Raw genomic sequence first — 22,758 nt, forward strand, 5'->3', positions numbered from 1 at the left:
TTGCATTTTATAGACATAATATGTACTGTAAATACCTGCAATCCATAAAAGAACATGAATTAAGCTGCATTATGCTAAAGAGGCTCACTACACTACATTATATCAGAGCTGTGTTAAGGACTGCTACTTTTGCAAATATAATGACACTCATTGGTGTGATTGTGTAATCAATAACTAGTGAACAGTGTGTCATCTGTCTTTGTGTTCAAGGCCGGCTCTGCACAGCAATTCACGGCACCGGCAACAACACATGGCAGAATGAATAGAATAAAGTCTCCAGATTGCATCGCAGTTGCCTTGGAGATAAGATCAGACCGAGCAGACAAACGGAAATTGGCTGTGCAAGCCTTTCACTGTGCAACAACACAACCTGAGGGAGACCGACAGAGGGCGTCGGCGTGCTTTAGTGCTGCGCCCTGATGCTAATCTCACTGACAGACAGCCACTTCCTGACTCCTGGCGTTGCCGTGGCAACAGCCCACCACTATTGTCCATTCAGGGTGCTCTTGGCTGGACAGGAGTGTTTAATAAGGTTTTTGTTTGATAAGAAAAATAGTAACTGATAGGAAGGTTTAAAGAGCACCTGCAGATTCTCCAGGACAAACAAGGAGATGTTTTCACCCGAGTTTGGTGACATTTATTTTATTTTATTTTTTAGAAAAGGTGGCTATCTGAAATGTGACTGATGTGTCACCTAAGATGAGCAAAATAGTAAGGACTGTGTCAGAAATGAGTATCAGTATTTTTCTTGTCCCATTGCTGTGTCGCACTGACCCGGTCCCAGCTTGGCGACCGCACATAGCAGGTCGTAGTTGATGACTGGCGTGGCATCCTCGCTCTGACACCAGCCCACGGGCGGCGAGGCGGGCGGCGAGATCAGAAACTGTTTGACCGGCTGGGGAGGTGCCAGGTACGACTTGTCGATGTCCTCGTCACCGTTCTGGACCTGACGAGTAACAAGATATGACATGGATCAGAGAACAAAGAATCCTGTTTATTCAGATATTCCATCATCGGATTTGCAAAAATAGCAGCAGCACAATATTTAACTATAGTACTCAACTGCAGAGAGTCCCTGGCCTTTATTGCAGCACCGGTCCAAAATGTAGACATACATGTTCAAAGTGCATTGTTTCTCCTACACTCATTAATCCAGGATTGTCCAGTAGATGGCATCGTAACTCTGCTTCTTAACACACCTCATACGCAACTGGTCTGCCAGAGAATAAGAAGACGTAGCAGGTGGGATCACTGTTGCCAACTTAGCGACTTTGTCGCTGTATTTAGCGTGTATTCAGACCCTTCTAGATGCTGTTATTCAAATAAGCGACGAGTAACAAATCCAGAGACTTTTCGCGTCTTATTGGACGCTGTTGAAGACTCTATGAAAGCATGCATCGCTCTTCTCAAACCTCTTAACCCGGTGCTGCTATGGGCCCACCCCAACCATCTAAAATCACACACAGGGAGCTCCGTCTTGCTTGTGGCATTAAAAAAATACACAAAAGACGCGAGGGAAGAACAGTTCATAACACATATTTGGTTTTCTTTTCATGTTTTTTTTTTTTTACTTACTTTTTGTCTCCCACGGTGTCCATAAAAATGTCATGCATATGCATCATTAACCTCTAGGAAACACTGGACTGGTACTGTATGCATTTTATCACAAAGTATATCATTTTATAATCATATTAAATATAATCATTAAAAATATATTTATTAATAATAATACATAACGATAAAATAAAGACATTAAACATATTTTTTCTACAAAATATGTGTTATAATGAACACATCATATCTTACATAGCTAATTAATAATAATAATAATAATAATAAATTAGTAGTCTAGTGATAGTAATAATAATAATAATTACTATATACAGTATCTACAATTACTATTGATAAAAAATATATAAATTATATAACGTCCTCTCTCACTTTTTTTAGTAATGTTACTTTCTCTTTCTTTCTGCTGTAGAGTTCAGCTTTACATATGCCATCACTGCTCTGTAGGCAGTGTATGTGCGTGTGATAGTAAAGTTTATAACAGCCACCTTTATGATTTATTAATGTCATTTTGTTGAGGTGCAGCAGTCATTGAATTATCTGAGGAAATGCAACAATTCTCCATAAAAATCAGGAAAATATTCTTTTTTAGTTCCATTCTCGCCATTACCATTTTTCAATTTAGATTTACCATCGCTGATAGGATGCACAAAATAAGAACAAAATAAATTTAAAAAAAACCCCCAAAAAACTCATGTCATTCCATTTTGGAGCAAACTGTCCTTGAAATTTTCGGTTAACTTTGAAGTTGTTCGACCAACAAACCGATGGAAAAAGAGCAAAAACACATTCAACTTTGCGTTTCACCGCAAGCTTTGTTCTGGAACAGGCTGGAATAACTACAATAACAAAACTGTCTGAGCTCCGACATCCTTAATCCTCTTATAATTACGCACTTAGAGTACTGTCATATACAGCAAGTAGATGATGACGTCATAGAGTGACAATCAATTACATCTTGTCACACGTTTGGTAAACGAGCGGGAATGTTTTGATGTCACGGGAAAGTGGAGTTGAAGTTGAAGCTCACCTGGGCAAAGTAGAGTTTGAGCTTCCTGCCGTTAAACTCAGACTCATGCAGTTCGATGCGAGCGCGGGCGGCGGCCTCTGGTGTGCTGAAGTTGATCCGGACTCTGCGGAAGCTTTTGAACAACTGGAAGGTGGCCTGCTCGTCGTAGATCCGAAACAATGCTTCAAATCTCTCCTGTGAAAAAACGACAAAAGGATTTCTTGACATTAATTTTGATGTTTTTGCCGCTCTATAAAGCAACGGCAAGGAACAAAGAGTGTTTTTTCTTACAGTTATAAAAATATTACAGATCATGCATAAACTACCCAACCAATTTATTGGATAACAATCAATTAATTGATTGATAACAATTATTTTGAGTGTGCGGGATGGACTGTGCATTAATCACGACTGGAAAATTGTGGCGCACTACTCGGCTACAACCAGCAGTGGCGCTGTTGATTCAGTCACCAATTTTTTGCTGTCTGAAGAACAACAACTCGACGTCAGACATGGGCGGCTGAACTCCTCAAGGCAGCATTATTCAGCTCAGTACCATACCCTGGCATGAAAACAGGAGTTCAGAATGTTCAGGGAGCTACTCTCTCATTACAAATGTGTCATTTTAATTTCTCTTATCATGTACGCGTCACTTTTCGATATGGTTTGTGTTCAAATGTATCACGCGTCTGTTTTTCCCTGACTTGGTGAGGAGCTGGGAGGCAGAGGTAATATTCGCATTAAGTGATTCAGCGCCACCCCTGTCTGAGACGCAGACGTGACTTTTGCTTCCTTCCTTTCATTTGCTTCCCAGCTAATTTGAAAATTTAATTTCCAGCTTCCTGTCATTCCCCTGCAATCTTCAGTTTCTCCCCCCCCCCTCCTTAAATCCCAATGTAATTTCCTCTTTCCTCAACATCTTTTTAGCCAGCCGATGTATTCCCGCAATGTTTCTTCTCCGCGGACGCCGACTTGGACTTCCTCGACTGTGAACTCAATCAAGCAGCTTGGCAGGGGGGCGGCGGAGGAAACGCCGCTGGGAGAGAGCTGCTGGCTGGCTGACTAATCAGCGGCGCTTCTCTTGTCGCCCGGGCCGACCATCTCCCAGCGCCGTCGCCCACACATGCTGAAAAAAATGGGGTCTTATTTCCAAAGATGCAAAGGGAATGTGGCATTCTGATGAGGGAGCACACTGTGATGAACTGCCACCGGTCCTCTCCATTGAACAACATATCATATTACAACATATCACAAGAGTTTGCCAACAGTAACGCTGTACTATAAACAGGGAGGATCAACTGACATTAAAGGAACATTATTGATCATCAATGATCCATATGTGACGTTTGTTCGGAGGCTGCCTCGAGCAGCACAATTTAGAGTTCAACCAAAAGTTTCGGGAAAAATGTGAACAAGTCAAACAAAAGTTGGAGTTCAAACCAAATCTCGTCAGGCTTGGTGGTTTTGCTTTTTCTTTAGCCTCGGCGATGTCGTCACAGAAGGGTATCAGCGATACGCTGATAACCATAGAACCAGACAAGGAGCAAAGGAAAGCACCTGGCTGCTCAGTGCAACATGAGTACGGTCGCCCCTCGTTTATCACGGTTAATTGGTTCCAGACCCGACCGCGATAAGTGAATGTCCGCAAAGTAGGGTTAAATATTAATAAATGGAATATTTTTATAGTTAGAGCATAGACAACGTGTTTATGCTTTTCTAAATATGATTTTTAACTTTATTAGAGCCCTGTAGACATGAAATAACACCCCTACAGTCACCTATACACTGATAAACTAGTCAGCCTCCAATTTGATTATTCTAGAATTAAGAAAGGGGAAGGACAAAGTAATCAGCCAAAAACTTACCACTTCCACACAGAATGCAGTTTTTTCACTGTCATGTCACTATGTCACAAGCCATGGCTGACTCCATGCAGTGTTAAGGTAATGTAATCTAAGGTATATGTCTCATCAGTGTTGCCTAGTGACCAGAATATGACATATAACTTGTCTTTCAATATTGTTTGACTAATAATAGGTCATAGTGAACCACAAAACAGGAAACTTTTTGAAAAACCATGATAGAGTGAGGGAGCAATGTTTGAACCGCGATGTAGCGAGGGACGACGGCACTACAGTCATGGGTCACGGATGAGCTGCAGCCTATCGCAGCTGACTTCAGGTAAGGGGCGGAGTAAACCCTGAACTGGTTGCCAGTCGGTCAATCACAGGGCACAGGTCTCCAATGAACCTAACATGCACGTTTTTGGGATGTGGGAGGAAGCCAGAGTGCTACCACATGCAAACTCCATATAGAGATTCCCCAACGGATATTTGAACGCTTAATCTCCTGACTGTGATGCCGACATGCTAACCACTCGGTCACCAAGGAAGAAGACAACTGAACCACTGTGTGCATACAATGCTATGTCTAATCACTCTTACACTGACTACTAACTCTTCATTTCTGGGGAGTACATTGTCTGTACTCACTCATTATCAAACTATGTTTCAGTCAACTATTTTATCAGTTATTATCAATTTATTACCATCATTAAGTCTGTTGTACAGTTTCTGTAGAGTAAGTATAAGCCTTGACTATCATTGCACTATACTGTTACATTGACTTATCACTTTCCTAGCTATTTACAGTAGGCAAAAAGTACATTCGGCATACAGGAGGTGAACAAATGTATTGCAACCGACTGGATGAGGGGTAGTATTAAATAAGCTTTTCTTCTTCCTGCTCCTTTTTGGACATGCGGATCTGTGAACTGTACTACATGATGTGCTCCAGTGTAACTTGTGTGCATGTTCAAGATGAATGAAACCATTACCATTACCATGCAGTCCCAGTGTTTCCCATACATTCATTTTTGGACCATCACAAATATATTTTTGCTGTTTAAATGCATTCAGGCGGCTCAAGATGAACCAGAGGTCATTGCGTACGATATCGTCACTGTCACTCTTGCTCACTATCTTCTCTGCTTGCAGGAATCTTGACTATAATCTTAATGAAATGTGCGGTATCGCCGAGAGTCAGTCAGTCCCACAGGCTGGAAATAGTCCTTTGTGAATTCAGCGCAACCCGTCCAAACCCGATGTCAAAGATTGAAGGCCTGCACCTTGAGTACGTTGAGTTTTTGTGATTACGGAGTGAAGCCGTGTTGCATCACTGCATGGCTGCTCTGCTTATTTTTTGCATCACACAGTGGCAGTCGAGCGAAATGCTTCCACATCACTGATACAGAAGCCAGGAGAAAAAGTGGTCCTGTTACCTGAAGCAGTTGCAGCCACCGTGTTGGCTCTCATTTGCGAGAGGCTGCACAGTGATGGGCGACATCTCTGACACGAGTTTGTGTTTACCTCTCTGTCCTACGGCCTTAACTACCGTATTGCCCCAAATATAAGACGACCCTTGTTTATTTCAAGACCCGGAACATATTTTTAGGGTTGGCAGACTGCATCTCTCCAGGTCATTGGTGTGCATGTGAGGAAGAAAAAGTGACAAGAAGAAAAGCTCTGACTCACTGAGCGTGTTTGTAGCCACCTGCTAGTTTGCATGTATAAATCTCTCAACCTTGAATATAAGACGACCTGTCTTCTTCAGTACACACAGTATATCTGACTACTTTGCTTTCAGGCCATGAGCCCTTAGTATAGAAGAACAGCTCATTTTCCTAGAAAGCACACTTTTTCCACCGAGGGCCACATACTGAAAAATGAAAGGATGCAAGGGCCACACTGATTTGTAAACCAACACATATAGATATGCTAAGAAATGATATACATTTCAAGAAAAAACCTGTATCTCAGCTGTATGATATAAGTGAAAAAGCCTATTAGTATTTGCTTCCACCCCATTTTTGCAGTTGTTTTTTTTTAAATTTCAAAATATTTTAGCTTTTTTCTTCAATAATCTTTGTAAATTTTCTTTTCATATTATGACTTTATTCCCATATTGTTAGAACTTATTCCCCAACCTAATTTTTTTTAAAATTACAACTTTATTCGTTGTTTTGTTTGCTTCTTATAATATTACACCTTTACTATTACTTTACTTTACTACACCTACTACTATACTATTTTTTTTCCCTTCAATATTTAAACTTTTTGCTGAAATGACATTATTTTTCCTCATAATATTATCTTATTCTCATAAAATTATGACTTTTTCTTGTTAGATTCAAACTTTTATGATTAAATGTTATATGAATACATCCATCCATCCATCCATTTTCTATACCGCTTCTCCTCATTAGGGTCGCGGGGGCATGCTGGAGCCTATCGCAGCTGACTTCGGGCGACAGGCGGGGTACACCCTGGACTGGTCGCCAGCCAATCGCAGGGCACATATAGACAAACAACCATTCACACTCACATTCATACCTATGGACAATTTAGAGTCGTCAATTAACCTAACATGCATGTTTTTGGAATGTGGAAGGAAGCCGGAGTACCCGAAGAAAGTTACCAAAATGTGTACTAAAATGTAATGCTGTACGCCCAACAACCAAACAATAGGACATTATAAACAACTAACTTACTTTGACAAAAAACACAAGTGCTCATGTTTTCTGAAAACTATGATTACTTGTCTTGTTACGATCGGCCACTTTGAACAATTGCCATGCGGCAGCCGTTGGGCTCTAAAGATGCCGCCTGCATAAAATAAATAAATAAATGGCAGCCCTGTGTCTGACATACACAGAGTGCGCGATGATTCAGCAAGCTGTGAATCACAACTGCGCTGCTCGCTGTGGTAAAGACGAATAAGCACCGTTTGTTACCCAGCGCTTCACTTAACATGCTAAAGCTAGACAGTATGCTTTTATTTTCCTTGTAAGACCTCGCTTTCATTGCAAAGCTTTTGTACTGTTCAAGGTGATAGCAACTACTAAAGGGCCGTTACATTGGGTTTTTTTAAAGACAAAAATGTCAGTTGTTTAAAGACCTTTTTGAAGCACTTTTGAACTAAATTCTGTCAAACAATTCTGTCTAGAATAACAATAATAGTGGTGTCAAACGCGTTCTCATTCAGGGCCACATCACAGTTATGGCTGCTCTCAGAGGGTCGCTTGTAATAAATGTATAACAGCCTCTTTTATTAATTATTTTTGTATTTTATCTTATTCTTTTTACAAATTATTTATATATTTTTTAACAAATTGATAGATAACTTGTTGTGATTTCATATGCCAATGTGACAAGCAGATGTTGAAGTATTTATTTATGATAGCAAAAGAAAACGCTTGAAATATGTTGTTGCATGATCAGATGATATTCAAGTTTAGAAGATATTCAATCGAATGCAGTACAATACAAAACAAATACTTTTAGCAAGAAAGATGAAGTGTTTTATCCGTGCACATTTTTTCCACGCTTTCGCGGGCGGAATAAAATAATGTGGTGGGCTGGATCTGGCCCCCGGGCCTTGAGTTTGACACCTGTGGTCTAGACGATTAAAACAGCTGCCCAGACAAACAGCTGATGCACATTTCTGTAGCTGTTCTGTGTGAGTGGCACCAACAGGGAATGGGGGTGGGACAAAGCTTTTTCACCACTGTATCAGCCGTAACTGAGGCGGGGCGCCCACTGTGTGTAAGGGTATGCCACAAATCCGGTTTGTTGTGTTGAAAGCAATTGTTGCTCTCCGACAACTTTTTGTATACGTCACACCAGACGCCAGCGTCACTGCACGCCTAATTATTTGTTTGCGGGACGCCATGTAGCTGTGGGAAAGGGTGCACACGTGCAGCTATATGCCACATTGCTGGATTCTGTATTAAAAGGCACAGGTAACTAAATGTCGGCTATATTACGGCTATTTTGCCTGACGTCTGTGTAAAAGAGGCTTTTCCCTACACTGGAAACTTTCACATTGTGTACTATCGCTACTGTACTTCTGTACTGTATGTACTTTCACATAGTATGTTGTTTGTGCTTAATACAGCTTTTTCAGTTTCTACAAATTAATTCTTACATGAGAAAGTCCATCAAACAAAATGCGGTAGAAATACACTAAAACTCTTTACAGATGTGAGTTAAAGCTGCAACATGTAGCCATTTGACCTCAGATGTTTCATATCACTGCCATAAATCGTGTTCCAAGCACACTGTCTTACGATTAAGACTAATACAGCCGCCTATAACAGCAATGGACCAGCCAGGACGTCTCTTGTATCATGTTATAGCATTGTTGCTAAGTTGTATACGGTGTTCGTCTTGCACGGAACTGTTCAGTGTTCCATGAAGACATGTGAAACACATGAGGTTATTGTATTGACCTCAAACAACCGTTTCTTACTGTGACTTTAAGTGATTATGATAATTATCTTAACAAAAGGCTTGGTTCATTTTGCCCATCATCCACAGTCCTTATGTGAGACATGAACACACGTCTCTCTTTTCTGTGCGTTCTAAAGATATACTGTAAAAACTGATAAAAAGAGGCAGGTAATTAATGCACGTAATGGGACACACCTGTTCTGCTGAGAAAGCTGGCTATTACAACACCTCCAACAAAGGTTTTATGGGTTTTATATACATGCTGTGGCCATGTAGTAACAGGCACAGTCATGATAACTTGTAATGCTTACAGTATTTTGCGGTATTTTGGTCATTATAAGCTTTACCGGAACTTCCTTCCTGGGCACATTGAGTTCACATGGCAACATACAGTAACTTTTCGGAACTCAAAAACACAGCTGCAGTGGCGGTAGCCCCAATATGTGGCGTTACCTTTCAGTAGTGGTCTGAGGCATTGTGAGTGCAGCGCTGACGCACTGCGGGCGAGTGTGTGGTGAAGGTAGTCGCTAGCCAGCTAGTAGTTAGCCGGTGGGTGTGGCGAGGTGTCACTGCGGCAGTAACGTAGCTCTTTGGCGTAACAATGTTAATAACAACGTTGATGTAGCTTGGCTAATATGCATGCCACATGATGTCAATGAAGCGTTGTTGGCCTTTTTTGGAGGTTTTTTCATAAGGCTTTATAAGCGGAATAGGTGCATCCCATTACGTGCATTCTTAGCTGCCATTTTTATATCTTTAGAATGCACAGAAAAGAGAAAGACACGTGTGTTCGTGTCTCACATAAGGATTGTGGATGATGAGCAAAATTCCCCCAAAAAGTGCAGTTTTCATTTAAGCTCGTATCACCGAAGCAAATTTTCCACGATTCCTCGCCAGCTACCACGACTCGCCTGTCATGAAACGCCATTTGTGATTAGCGATAAGCGCGGCCGCTCACATATGCAGCTCGTGAGCCTAAATGGACATTTTGGCAACGAGGGGAGAAGCGGGGAAGCTCAACGTTCATGTTCCATAATAACTTGTTCTCCTTATTAACCCTGAGATGCACTGCAAACAAGTGGAGTGCTGATCATTAATTGATGTGGTCTCAATGTGCCGGCATCCTGATGGGACGAAAAGGAGGGGAAATGAGGAAGGGGGTTGGGTTACACATGGTTGAAAGGTAGCCAGCTATTCTGCCGTTGCGTTGGTCTGTGTGGTGACCTACTCGCTTTGTTCTCCTCATTTATTTGTGTGTCACACAATAGGCACGCGAGTGATGTCCACCGGAGAGCTCAGGATTCCTCCCAGTCTTTCCACACTAGGTTGAGCAGGTCGCCATAGACGCAAACAAAAAAATGGATGGTGATAGACAACCGCAATGCCTCCCAATAGACACCTTCTGGATTTTCTCATACATTCCGATTCAAGTGTTGCCTTCTACAGTAATGCACGGAGATGGTAGCGTCATGGTATGGGGCTGTATGAGTGCTGCTGGCACTACCTTGACAATGACAAGCTGAGCATGCTCCATTCCCCGTGGGAAACTGGGCAGCATGGAAGTTTTCCAACATGATGACAAACCCAAGTACACCTCCAATACGGCAACTCTGTTGAAATCCATTCCCAAGAGGATTAAGGCAGCGCTGGATAACAATTGTGCGCACTCTAAATATTGACAATTTGGACATGTTCACTGCGAGGTGTACTCACTCTAAGGCGTGTTGCCAATTTGCTCTCCAAGCTGTACACTGAGCACTCTAAAATGCATCCAAGCTTCATTTCTACAGTATTGTCCTTTGAAAAGATGGAACAAAATGTTTGCTGGAATGCGAGGAGTGCGCTCGGTATTGTGAGATACTGTATGGACAATTTAGAGCAGGGGTCTCAAACTTGACTCAACTGAGGGCTGCAAAGGTGCCGGGAGACGGGATCACTCCACAAAGCATGCTGGGACTGCTTCCCAGCTCCCAGCATGCTCTGTGGCACTTGTTTTATAAAAAAAAGTTATTTGTTTAGCGTTAACAGAGTTGGTGTTTATTATTCCCCATAGTAGTAGTAGTTGCCCTGTGTGTGTTTTCCTACCTGTTACATGCTGTGCTGTCATTTTTGTGTTCCCACAGTGACCACACATTAATTTCACTATATGACATGCTCACTGTGAGTTCATTGTTGGCAATTAAAGAGCCCAGAGCCAAGAAAGTGCCTCTGACCATCTCCCCAGGGTCCGTGGGCCGCGCATACTACACTTTCTCATCAAGTGGTAAGTCGCACACAAGCTTGAGACCGCTAATTTAGAGACGTCATCTTTCATAAATGTTTTTGGACTGTAGCAGGAAAACAAGGTATCCGGAAAAAAACCTGAGCTGAGATTCCAGCCGCCAGAACGACCTTGCTGCCACATGTTCCATCATGCTGCCCAAACAAACAAATATAAACCTCATAAAATAGCAATGTAACAACTAAAGGACCAATGGCTAGCAGGGCGAGGCAGATTCAACCAACCAAAGTGCGCACAAACTGATGAAGGTGTTAGCAGTGGGACATCAGGTGAATGTGCTGAGAACAGCATGGCCTACTTTTCACTCCACAAGTATTAAAATTGCCTTGCAAGTATATGTCATCCTAGTAGCACACAGTCAGACATAGAAGTAGAGTTGCAAGTACAATCTACACTAATGTGCCCCAGAGTGCTAATTATCAAACAAGCACAGCTAAAAAGGTAAAGGTATAATGTGACTGTGAAAGGTGTAATAAAGAGAAGAATATAACAACACGGGGAAGGAAAAGCAGAGACCTCATTAGCTTCTGTTTGTGTTTCACATGATAGCAAACACATATCATTCCTTCAAATTCAGCTTGCGTGTTTTGAGAGACGGTGAAAAGGTGTCGAGCAATCAGCCGGGCTTGATTGAAGCGGGAGGCAAGGGCTGTCATTACTGCGGAGCACATGCTTCTGAGTCACCCTTATATAACGCACTCTAAACGTCACTCAAATTCGAAAAGAGTTCCCGCACTATCCCACGGCGTGGTGATATTTGACAGATTTTCTTTTTTTGTATATTAGAGCCAAGCCGATTTGACTAAATTCAAATCGGAAACTAACAATCAATTAATTTATTACTTTTTCACTGGAATATGAGAACATCATACTAATAGGGGTATCGCAAGATCTCGTGTCACAACATCTGGTGAGATTAAAGATTTCTTGTTCAGAAAAAAATGTCTCGTGGGCACTAGGCCTATAGGATGATAAATTAATTCATCACACAATAAATGAAAAAAAAAAGTTTGATCATTTTGCCGGTCTCGGTATATTGCCACGTGTATGCATGTCTGTGTGCTTTCAGCACCTTGGCGTATTTGTTCCATAGAACAATGGCATGAATGGAGTGAGCCCTTTCATCAGTCATAGAGTCTCTTTGTCTTGGTGGGTGGAGGCAGGGCCGGTAGTATGCACAGAATGCAGAGGAGTGTAAAGTGGTAAAAATTATATTATCAGATTGCAATTATTGTCATATACTGTATATATAAATATGTACTTTTCTTAAAAGTTAAGGTAAAATCTTGTCTTGTATCTTGTTCACCCAATCTCGTGTATCACCTCATCTCATGAACTCGTGTCTCGTGACACTATAGAGGTATGACGCATAAAAATGTGGAACAAAGCAATAGGGTTCCAATTGGAAGATCAGCTAAAATGACACTCATCTCTCTTCTGATGGATATTAAAGCAACAATTTAAAAAATGACATAACTCAAAATTATACCAATTTTGACCCATGTTGACATTTCCAGTACTGTTACAAACGTGAATGCCATCAATTTAAAACGGTGACCTTTGTTCAAAAAGAATGGGACAGCTATGAATCCATGGGGTACCACAAGTATTCAGCTCACTGCCCTGTTATTAGGTCTTGCAATCAGCTTGTCCAATAGACTTCAATTTACAAGCATAAATGCGCCTCACAACAGAGATATTATTACTTATTTGCTTAACTTTTGGAGATATGAGTTTTCATGACATCATGAAGGACAAAACTCCTTCCTCATCGACATGATAACTACTCTGACACATGCCACTTTGGGAAAAAAAAAAAGAAAAAAAAGGCTTCGTTGCACATCTTAAAACAAAGCCTGCAGCTCTGCCAAATATCCGGCAGTCAGTCAGCTACAGACATGGGAGGTGTCACTCTCTGTTTTCATGAGAGCCTGTTGAAATGTGACTGTAATGCTGGCACTGTAGCCCAGCGAGAGGTGAAATTCCCTCAGATTATCGCTGAAGGTTAACAGGTGGAGAAGAGACAAAATGGGATGTTGGCACCGTGTGGTAAGAGATGCACAGCTCGCCGGCCAAGTGCAGCCACTTCAGCGGCAACCTGCCGGTCCATCCGTCAACAGATTGGCTGCCCTGGTAACGAGGCAGTTATGTTCCTGGCAGTAACGGAAAGGCTTTCATCACGGCGGCACGAGTGACTCACGACACACGGACACGCTCCTGACACTCAATCATCTGAGTAATCGCAACAGGTTTACTGGAACGCTTCGACAAGGTGGAGAAATCTGACGGCATTATAATAAAAAGCGGTGCGGGTGCGATCCAGTGCAGTTCATCTAGCGCCTGTCAACACGTGGAATCTAATTCTGTGGCAGACTGTGACCTCATAGCCTGAAGCTAATGAATCAGTCAAGTGGTGGAAATAGGTGTTACACACGGCTTGTGACAGTCTTATGTAAAGATGGGGTCCGCTTTCAAACGTGTTAGGTTCACTGACAATTACCAAAGTCAGCCGTCCATCCTGCTGCATCAACACCAAGACACATACTTAAACACGTCTTCTTTGCACTTACGGAAACGGAACCCTAGACCACATAACCACACTTTAGACCAGAGGTTGGTTTCAGTGTATTTTGTGTGCCCGCCAAGGACACCGGGGGGCATTTTTTAAAAATATATTTTTTATTTTATAAAAAGGAATTTGTTAAAAAAAATTACATATATTTAAGATTTGTGTTATTAATTATTAGTATCAACATTTCAGCTTTTTCTTTACATTGTGCCTTTTTGCTCTATTTATCGCATTTTGGCTTCCATTTTTTTTTCACTGTTTAATTTTATTTTTACAATAGGCCGCGACTCAATAATAGACGAGGCACTGGCCGAAAAAGGCCCTGGGGCCGCACTTTGGACACCCCTGCTTTAGCCAGTGAACACAGATCACAGTTCTTATGAGATTATTGCCATTATAACCGCATTACTCTAACTCCAATATAAGACAGCATCTCTCCTTGAGGTTGTCTTATATTCAGGGTCTATACATTTCTACATGCAAACCAACTGGTGGCGCCATGTGGTATGGTTTCATTTATTCCAAACATGCATACAGCTTACATTGGACTACTTTACAATACAATTCCACAAATCCGAAAAGGAGTAAGACGAAGCAGACCTAATTTGTTCTCTTCCTTTATTCTGAATGGACTCCAATATTTCTAGATGTTATTGTAGTTTGCATGCATACTTCTGCTGTTTATAGATAATATATCATCTAATAAAGGTTGTTGTCCGGCTCAATATCATTCTCCAATCCTATCTTCAACCCAAGCGAATCAGAGCTTTTTTTCGTGTCATTCACACATGCGCGCGCGCGCACGCATACACGCACACACACACACACACACACCTTGTAGTCAGCGGTAATTAAACAACTGTAAGGTAGCTAAGAAATGTAAAATATTTTATATCAACGATGCGTCGTCTTGTATTCAAGTCATTATGGTATTACTACATATTATACAATTTTTTAAGCCAATTTATTATTATAGATGAATTTACAACACCCACTCATTAATTTTTAATATATTTACAAAACACCTGGAATTCTTTTTCAATAAACAGAATTGTTCAAATTAAAATAGCAAAAAACAATTTGCAACAGCTTTCTTTATAAACCTTTCTGTCTATGTAACAATTAAGTGGCATGCGGCCCTCTTTTGAAGGCAAACTAGTCGAGACGGACCCAACAGCACCTCTACTGGTTACAGCAAAGTATCACACTCCATTTTGCCTCAACTGCGCAATTCATACAAAAACTATTCCATACAATTAGCAGAACTTAATGGCCTAATCATTTACTAATTAATACATTAATTTACAGACATTATTTTAAGGAAAACATTTCCAAGTTGCACTGATTTGGCTTCCTTTTCCATTTTTTGAATTTACCTGAATGCATAATCACAATCAATGAGTACAGATGTACGCAAGTATCTACATGCGTGTAGAAATCTTGCCTTCCTGCATTTAATTTCGCTGTAAATTATGTAGAATGTTGTATCTAAACCACTTACTCTACCACAGCTACAGTAAATCCACATTTTCTCTCGACTTGCACCATTTGGTGGTACTTTGAATAAAAACAAAACAAACAATGAGAACAAAGCCTAATTGGGACATACAGAATGGCTTTACTCATGTTTTTTTCCTCTCTCCCTCTCCTTTGGAAAATCAGTCATCTGCGACACGTGTGTGGATTTCGCGTGGTCTAATCCAGCGCCTCATGTTTGAATGAGATCTGGGTGAAAACCTAACAATCTAGGCCACGGAGCCAAGGGGTCAGTTTGGGACAGTATTGTACTCCAAGTTAGTGGTGGCTTGTACAGTATCGTTAAGAAAATTTATTCCTCACGCATCTCAACTATCACGTTTTTTTAATTACCCTTAAGAACCAAATTGATAAAAAGGTGTAATGAGGTCAAGCCACATTATGAAGCGGTTTTGATTCTTTCTGTTAATGAACACACTCAACTGTTAGTTTTACACTGGACACTATTTTGAGTACAACTAGAATAGGGCTTTGTTAACCGGATTTACTCCAAAATTTTACAGGTTCTCCGTCAGAAATAGTGCAACTCCCACACAAAGTTTTGTGTAAAATCGGTTATGTAGTATTTGAGTAATGCTGCTCACAACAAACCAAACAACCATTAACGCATAATTAACTGGAGGTTTTATATACAGTTGTCCCCTGCTACATCATCACGGTTCGGACATCGCTGTCACTCTATTGCGTTTTTTCAAAATTTAAATAAAGAATAAACTATCGCTGTTCCGTGGTTGAGACAAATTGAGACAAACACCAGACGTGGTCGCCAGAACAGGCATTTATTGCAGGTTTAAATTATGTCACAACAGCCACAATAATAATAAGATAATAATAAAACAGGTTACTGTTTGGTTGATCGTCCACAACAAGCTAAAACTCAACTCTGAACCTCCAACATCACTTCCTGTCCTCCACACATCTGTTTGCCGCCACCAAGGCTCCCTAGGAAACACATTTACTGTGACACACAAGCAGATGTTTTATTTATGTCTTAAATGGCTTATTTACTCTTATGTCGACTGTATTGGGTAATACGAGTGTAAAGCCATTTAAAGCCGCCATTACAATACATTGATGAGACAACAGCCACCGCAGGAAGTACGCTGTCCAGGAAAAAACAAGGAAGTGCTAAGGTGTAAGTCTATGTTATCTTATTTATGTCTAACATGTCTGATTTTCTTTGATTATATTTACTATACTGTATTGGGTAATGCAAATGTAATGGTGAATATAAAAGATGTCTAGAAGGTTCTAATAATGTTAAAAAAACGTATTTAGAAGGTCGTAAACAAGTTTTCTATCCCATAACTACAAAAAATATTCACCAAATAACCGCGATAAACAAGGAACAACTGTATTATTTTTAATGAAATAGGAGAATTTGTCCTCGCAGTGAACGTAGCTAAATTGTAGCTAAAATGTACCTAAACTCCCATAGTCCTTCTTCAGAAAGCAAACAAGTTAAGACTGAATCAACGGTGTCTCTGCCGTTTGCACCCAAGTAATGCACTCCATTTTGTCTCAGTACTATTACGATGTGGCCATCTGAGGTAAGGCATGACTGCACATGGCAAAAGAACAGTTTTGCCCCATTGTGATGGCTACAAATACACAGGGGAGGCCTATGAATGGGCTGAGTGTTTTATTGCCGTGGGATCGATAGCCCCGAGTAACGAGCCATATCGACAGAGACCGACGCTCTCTTGGGAACAGTCTGTCCGCGACAGGAAAATTGAAATCAGATTACAGTACGCAGGCACACATTAATCCTATTAACGCCAATCTGGTTGTTATGGGTTTTATTTTTATTGAGGCAGGAGCTTTTCCTGGTCAGTGCCACGTAGGCCCGCTTTAACACACACACACACACATCCTCACACGCTTTTTTTTTTACGTCACATACGCAAAGGCACTCGCACTTTCTCTCTTACAGAGCTGCGATAATCCAAAAAGTAACTCAACATTACATAAAGGGGCTGAGAGATGCAAACTGCACATTGGCCGTGATGTAGTTGCCAGCACCAGGGTGGTGCAAAATCTTGTACAGTGGATGAACGTCAAAGTCATCACAGCAGAATTTATAGTAGTTATTTTTGCTACCCAATAAAAAGCATGTTTCTTTTATTATGGAACAGTGTTTTATATATATATATATATATATATATATATATATATATATATATATATATATATATATAAAAGCAAATAACTCTAAACGTTGTACAATACGGAGTTGAAATGTAATTTCATGGTAAAATGTGGCTTGGTAAGCATCAAGATAATTCATGCAACTTGTTTTCCTTTGGCATTTTTGTGGGGCTAACACAGAAGGGTAACAGTGAAATAGGAAAAGTACAGTGACAACCATCGAACAAGAACTGGAACTTTAGCCGAGGTCACAACTGGATGTACGACTTTTTTTGAACGTGCGATTTTTGCCCTTCCCCAAATTGCGCGCCCTTCCTGCGTTTCTTGCTGTTTTTTTGCACGTAGACCAGCCGTAGGAGCCCGTGTGCCCGGTTGTGACCTACTGTAGACTTTACATGAGAGTACAATATGAGAAACACAACAACAGATGCTTATTATTCAGAGGTGACAGTATTGCATTCCTGTGCTTGTAATTGTGAGTAGTTTTATTTTATTTTAATTATATTCAACTGTGTTATACAGCGGTTAACTTCTGTTTGCAGAAATTCCTCACCACTTCGCTCTTCGAATTTTGCGGCTTCACGCTATCGCGGTTTTTCCAAAATATATTCATTCATGAATCATTGCAGCCTATTATTAGTAAAAATAAAATTTAAAAAAAGCATATTTAAGCAATTTCAAGCATGAAAATGGCTAAATGAATTAAAATACAAATAAGGTATTCAAAAGACATATTCTACACTGGTCACTAGGTGTCAGTAGTTTTACATTGATGAGACAATAGCCACCACAGGAAGTACTGTCCAGAACAGGATGTTTTTTTAGACTATCGATTTCAATTTCTAAATAAGAAATCCTACTTTGAGGAAATTTACTTACCACAATTAACTGCAATAAACAAGGGACTACTGTATACCTGTATGTAGGCCTGTCACAATAATCAATAAATCAATTAATCGCATGATAAATAAAAAACAACTTCATCATTTTGTGGGGCTTGATATATTGACATGGAAAAGAGGTTTCACTGCATCTGTCTACGCCTGGGCACAATGCACAGAGTGGTTATATAGTGGTTATTGAAAGCGATGGGTTCTAAGAAGAATGCCACAGCCCCAGTGTGAGAACATTTCAGTTTTAAACAGAATTAACAAGGTGAGCCCATGAACACTGACAAGTCGATATGTCGCATTTGTTGGAAAGTAGTGGCGACGGAAAAGGGGAATAGGATCAACATGTATGCGCACCTCAAACACAACCATCCTGTCCAGTTTTCCCAATTGGGAAAAAAACTGCCACTGGAGGTGCAGCAGAGCCTTCGTCCCGACAGTCAACGCTTACCGAGGCGTTTGGTCAGCAAAGCAAATATACACAAAACAGCTCAAAACGGTGCGCACTCACAGACAGTGTTAAGGAATAATACACAATGTTCATTATTTTATAAAGTGCAATTTTGTTTACAGAGACTTGATACTCCATTTTATTTATTGTTTTCATTGTTGTGTGTGGCTTTTATTAGAGTGCTTTTTTTCTTAACAGAGACTATTTTTTATTGGTTTTGGTTATGATTTTTATTTAAGTGCAAGACAGAGAGTCCAATTTATTTTCATTGGAGGTTTTTTTTTGGCCTCTTTTGTATTATGCTGTTGTTAAATGTATTTTATTTAAAAACTCCTGACAGTCCAATTACAATGTTAAATACACTTAAGAAATTAAAGTTTATTGCTTTTGATACGGTGTACTCGCATTACTATGCCATATTAAAAAAATGGTCTTGAAATAGCGTTGACAATGATATCGTTGACAATTATCGTCCAGCAGAATTTGTTATCGTGACAGGCCTACCTGTATTAAAGTTAATAATATTAAAATGTTACTTACAATATTTGTCAAGTTATTAAATATTTGACCCTTGAACAAATGAATCTACTTTATATTGTTCCTACACTGTACATTGCTCATGTGACAAATACCAAGTATCTTTACATGTGACTAAGCCTTGGTAGATGTCTCTCTGCGTTCTCATGTTTGCATCTACAGTAATACCATCACTCCGTAGTCATTTTGAACGCAACGTAATCAGACCCGCCGCCCAGGAGACCATCCTTTGTTTTACGTCATGCTCATGGGCCCAGCGGCTAACCTTCAGCCGCCAACACCTGAGCTGCGGCACATCTCTAAGGTTTCAGGCCCAATGTGAGCGGCCCAGCTCCCCCTGCATAGCGCCGCGGACCCTGGGAGAAGGCACACCTGAGACTCCCTCCCCGCGCCCTCCCCCACACCCATCGCTCTGCCCCTGAAGCGTTCAACCCTGCCAGGATGCGGGGTCTGGTTTCCGAAAAGAACAGAACATGATACAGTCACCGTCTAGGTCCATCCTGGGCTCCAAAGAGCGGACACCTGCTGCTCCTGCATCAGATTAGCATCGCAACCTAATTCATGTTTTAATAAGCAGGGACCGGGTGGCCTGTCAGTGTCCTTTCTCAAAATTATATCAAAAGGACGGTGGCTACTGTAATTGGAAACAGCGATCAATAGTTGGCAACGGCAATGACTTTGCATTCCTTCAGGAACGCTTCCCTTTGACAAGAGGCAATTTCCTTAATGCATGTTCATGGTGAAAAGATTTTTAAAATGTATGTTTTCAGAGTGAAAGTGTTACATCAAAAAATAATCCAACCAAGTAGACATTGGAAAAAGCGTAGGAAAAGTCAAGGTAAGAATAAGGCGAGACGGCATCAACTGATCGCTTATTATCAAAAGCCTATTAACGGCGACGTTTCCTTTCCACTTTCTCGTGCACTCCAAATCATTATTAGAGTTCAAAAATGAAGTTGATACACAGGATGCGATATCAAATTTGGAAAGTAACAGCCTCTCTCCAACTATCACCTGCTTCCAACTAACGCTCTGCTCGCTCTGAAGGTACTGAGTCAGGGGATGCAGGCATGTTGACCTTACCCGTGGAAGCTCTCGCTCTGCTCCCTTTCAAGTACATTGTTCCCTCGTTTATCGCAGGGGATAGGTTCCCAAAATAGCCCGCAATATGTGAAATCCACAAAGACGCCAACTTCATTAATTGTATGTTTTAAAGGCAGTAAAACCCCTTTTCTCAGACCGGCAATAACATTTTCTCATATTTCTCTCTTGTTTAAACACTCTCAAAAAAAGTTCAATTTTAATTTCATTTTAATGATCAACACAATAAATTATTAAGTCACTCACGCATATTTCAGTCCCTTTTAGTCCTGTCGCCTTTCTGCTGTACTGTAGCATTTTTCCATCCTTGTTAAAACATATTTGCTGCAGACGAACCGAAGATTAATTTACAAGCGAGCAAGCAAGCAAGCTAGCATGACACAGGAGACGTGGCAGGGCGGCACAAGGAGAGAACAATAGTCAAACAGAGAACAATAGTCAGCAAGAGTAAGAGTGAGAAAAACTGTCCCATTTACTTCTTTATGCATCTGGTGTGTGGTTTTATCGACAATTGTCATTCAAGGTGCTCAATGACTCACTAGCGACAGGGACTGGCTCTTCTGTTTTAGGCAATGACTTTTTGTCCTCTCGTGGGAGTTGGGAGTTTCTCATGCTTTACGAATGTGTCAAACAGCGATGGATGTTTGAAGGATCCGTGGCCTTGCGAAAATCCTCATGACGTTATGTGTGACACTGCTTCAAATGTGCGATGAGGTTGTCATGTTAAACTTCCATGGTTCTGTGCCAGCACGGGAAACTTGTGCATGTCTTGTGCACTCAGCTGCAACGTCTTCAAGGAAAAATACTACCACACCGCCGACATCACTCTTACTACGTGCTAAGCACGCTAGCAGACGCTGCTGTTGTGATGGCGTGGGCACTGCACGCTGAACAGGAGTGCTGCACTGCTGCTGGTTAGAAGTGCTGGTGCGGAACATGTATCGGAGTGCCATTATCAGAGATTTTAGATGCAGGTTGATATAATCCGAGACTGTTTTTTTTCCCCCTGATATTGATCTATCTAGGTCTTCCCGTTTACATCCTGTTTCAATATTCAACCACTACCCGTTGGGGCAGATGGTTGCTGTAAGTAAGTGAAGTTTTTGAGCCTCCATACTGCTTCAAAAGCTCCACAATATAACACTGAACAATAACAACAAAACAATGACTTGCTTCTGTGATGACAACAAAGGCATTTCAATCAATTCACACAATGGTAACAACAATAAAATGACGCATAGCTACGCACGCTGAAAGGGAACTGTCACCAATGAAAGTGGGGGTGAAAACATGTTCACAAAAGGCAAAGAGGGGGAGCGAGAGCGTCAAAAACATGTCAGACGTCCCGCCATAAATAGAACATTTATCATCAAATTGTTTATTCCGATGACAAAGCCGCGACGTATTTGACACGCAGATGGACAGAGGACAGAGGACAAGTGGAAAGTGACACAAGGCCGCTGGAAACTTCTGCAGGCATTCTGAGCCAAGAATGTGTTTGTGAGTGGGTCGGGCAATGTAACAGCTTGCAGCGCATTTTCACTTTCGCAATCATTTTGATTTAAAATACTGAACAATGCCAACAGGGTCATAAAGTCTGCATGATTGTTGTGTTGGATGTTGTATCATTGATTAAACACATTCGGTGGCAGGTTGATGGTAGGAAAGAGCTTAAAGAGAGAAAAACACATTTGGCAGGGGCTTTAATTACTTAAACAAATACAAAAAGACCAAGTGGCAAGCCAAAAAATGGTCAAGGGAAAGGCTTTTTATCATCATCCCCTTGTACTACACTGGTAGCTCCAAAGTTGAATACAACAACACTGCTTGACTTTAAAGTTCTCATTTCAGAGCCATCTTTCACACAGGAAATAATGGAATGTGAATGAATTTGTTGCCATCATAAAGCATTCATTAACTGTACTATTTTAAGTTAAGCTTATGATTCCTAACTATCATGTAAGCATAAAAGGAACTTAACCATTGCACGATAAAAACACTATAATGCAAAACTGCAGATGTTCCATCTCTGTGTTCTGTTTGACTTTTGAGGCACACGTTTGTGGTTGAACAACAAACCAGGGCTTTGAACATCCACTTTACAGTCATGTGAACAAATTAGGACACCATATGTATTTGACCGTGTAAGCTAACTCTTCTAAACGAAAGGATGAACATTTGTCAAAACATGTAACGCCACTGTACGGTCTGTTATTATTATTATTATTTTTTTTTTACAAATAAACCACATAGCGTTGTTATTAGACCACAACGTTGGCTGCCACCAACAGAATTTAGCAAGGGCACAGGCGGAACTTAGAAATTAACTAATTAAATACCAAAACGTATTTATACGTTTTGTTTTGTTTTTAACCCG

General features: G+C 40.8%; 1 protein-coding gene across 3 annotated transcripts in view; it reads right to left on the bottom strand.

Moving 5' to 3' along the window:
- rcan3 (regulator of calcineurin 3) overlaps positions 1-22,758 on the bottom strand; it is a 45,172-nt gene that overhangs the window by 2,569 nt on the left and 19,845 nt on the right. For all 3 annotated transcript variants that reach the window (XM_054796435.1, XM_054796436.1, XM_054796437.1), the window contains 2 exons: positions 2,600-2,773; positions 775-946 (listed from right to left, as the gene is read on the bottom strand). In XM_054796435.1, coding sequence (XP_054652410.1) covers positions 775-946; positions 2,600-2,773 — 346 coding nt within the window. The remainder of the gene's footprint in view (positions 1-774; positions 947-2,599; positions 2,774-22,758) is intronic.

Source organism: Dunckerocampus dactyliophorus, chromosome 13 (genome assembly GCF_027744805.1).
Source record: "Dunckerocampus dactyliophorus isolate RoL2022-P2 chromosome 13, RoL_Ddac_1.1, whole genome shotgun sequence".
In the NCBI taxonomy this organism is placed as follows: Eukaryota; Metazoa; Chordata; class Actinopteri; order Syngnathiformes; family Syngnathidae; genus Dunckerocampus; species Dunckerocampus dactyliophorus.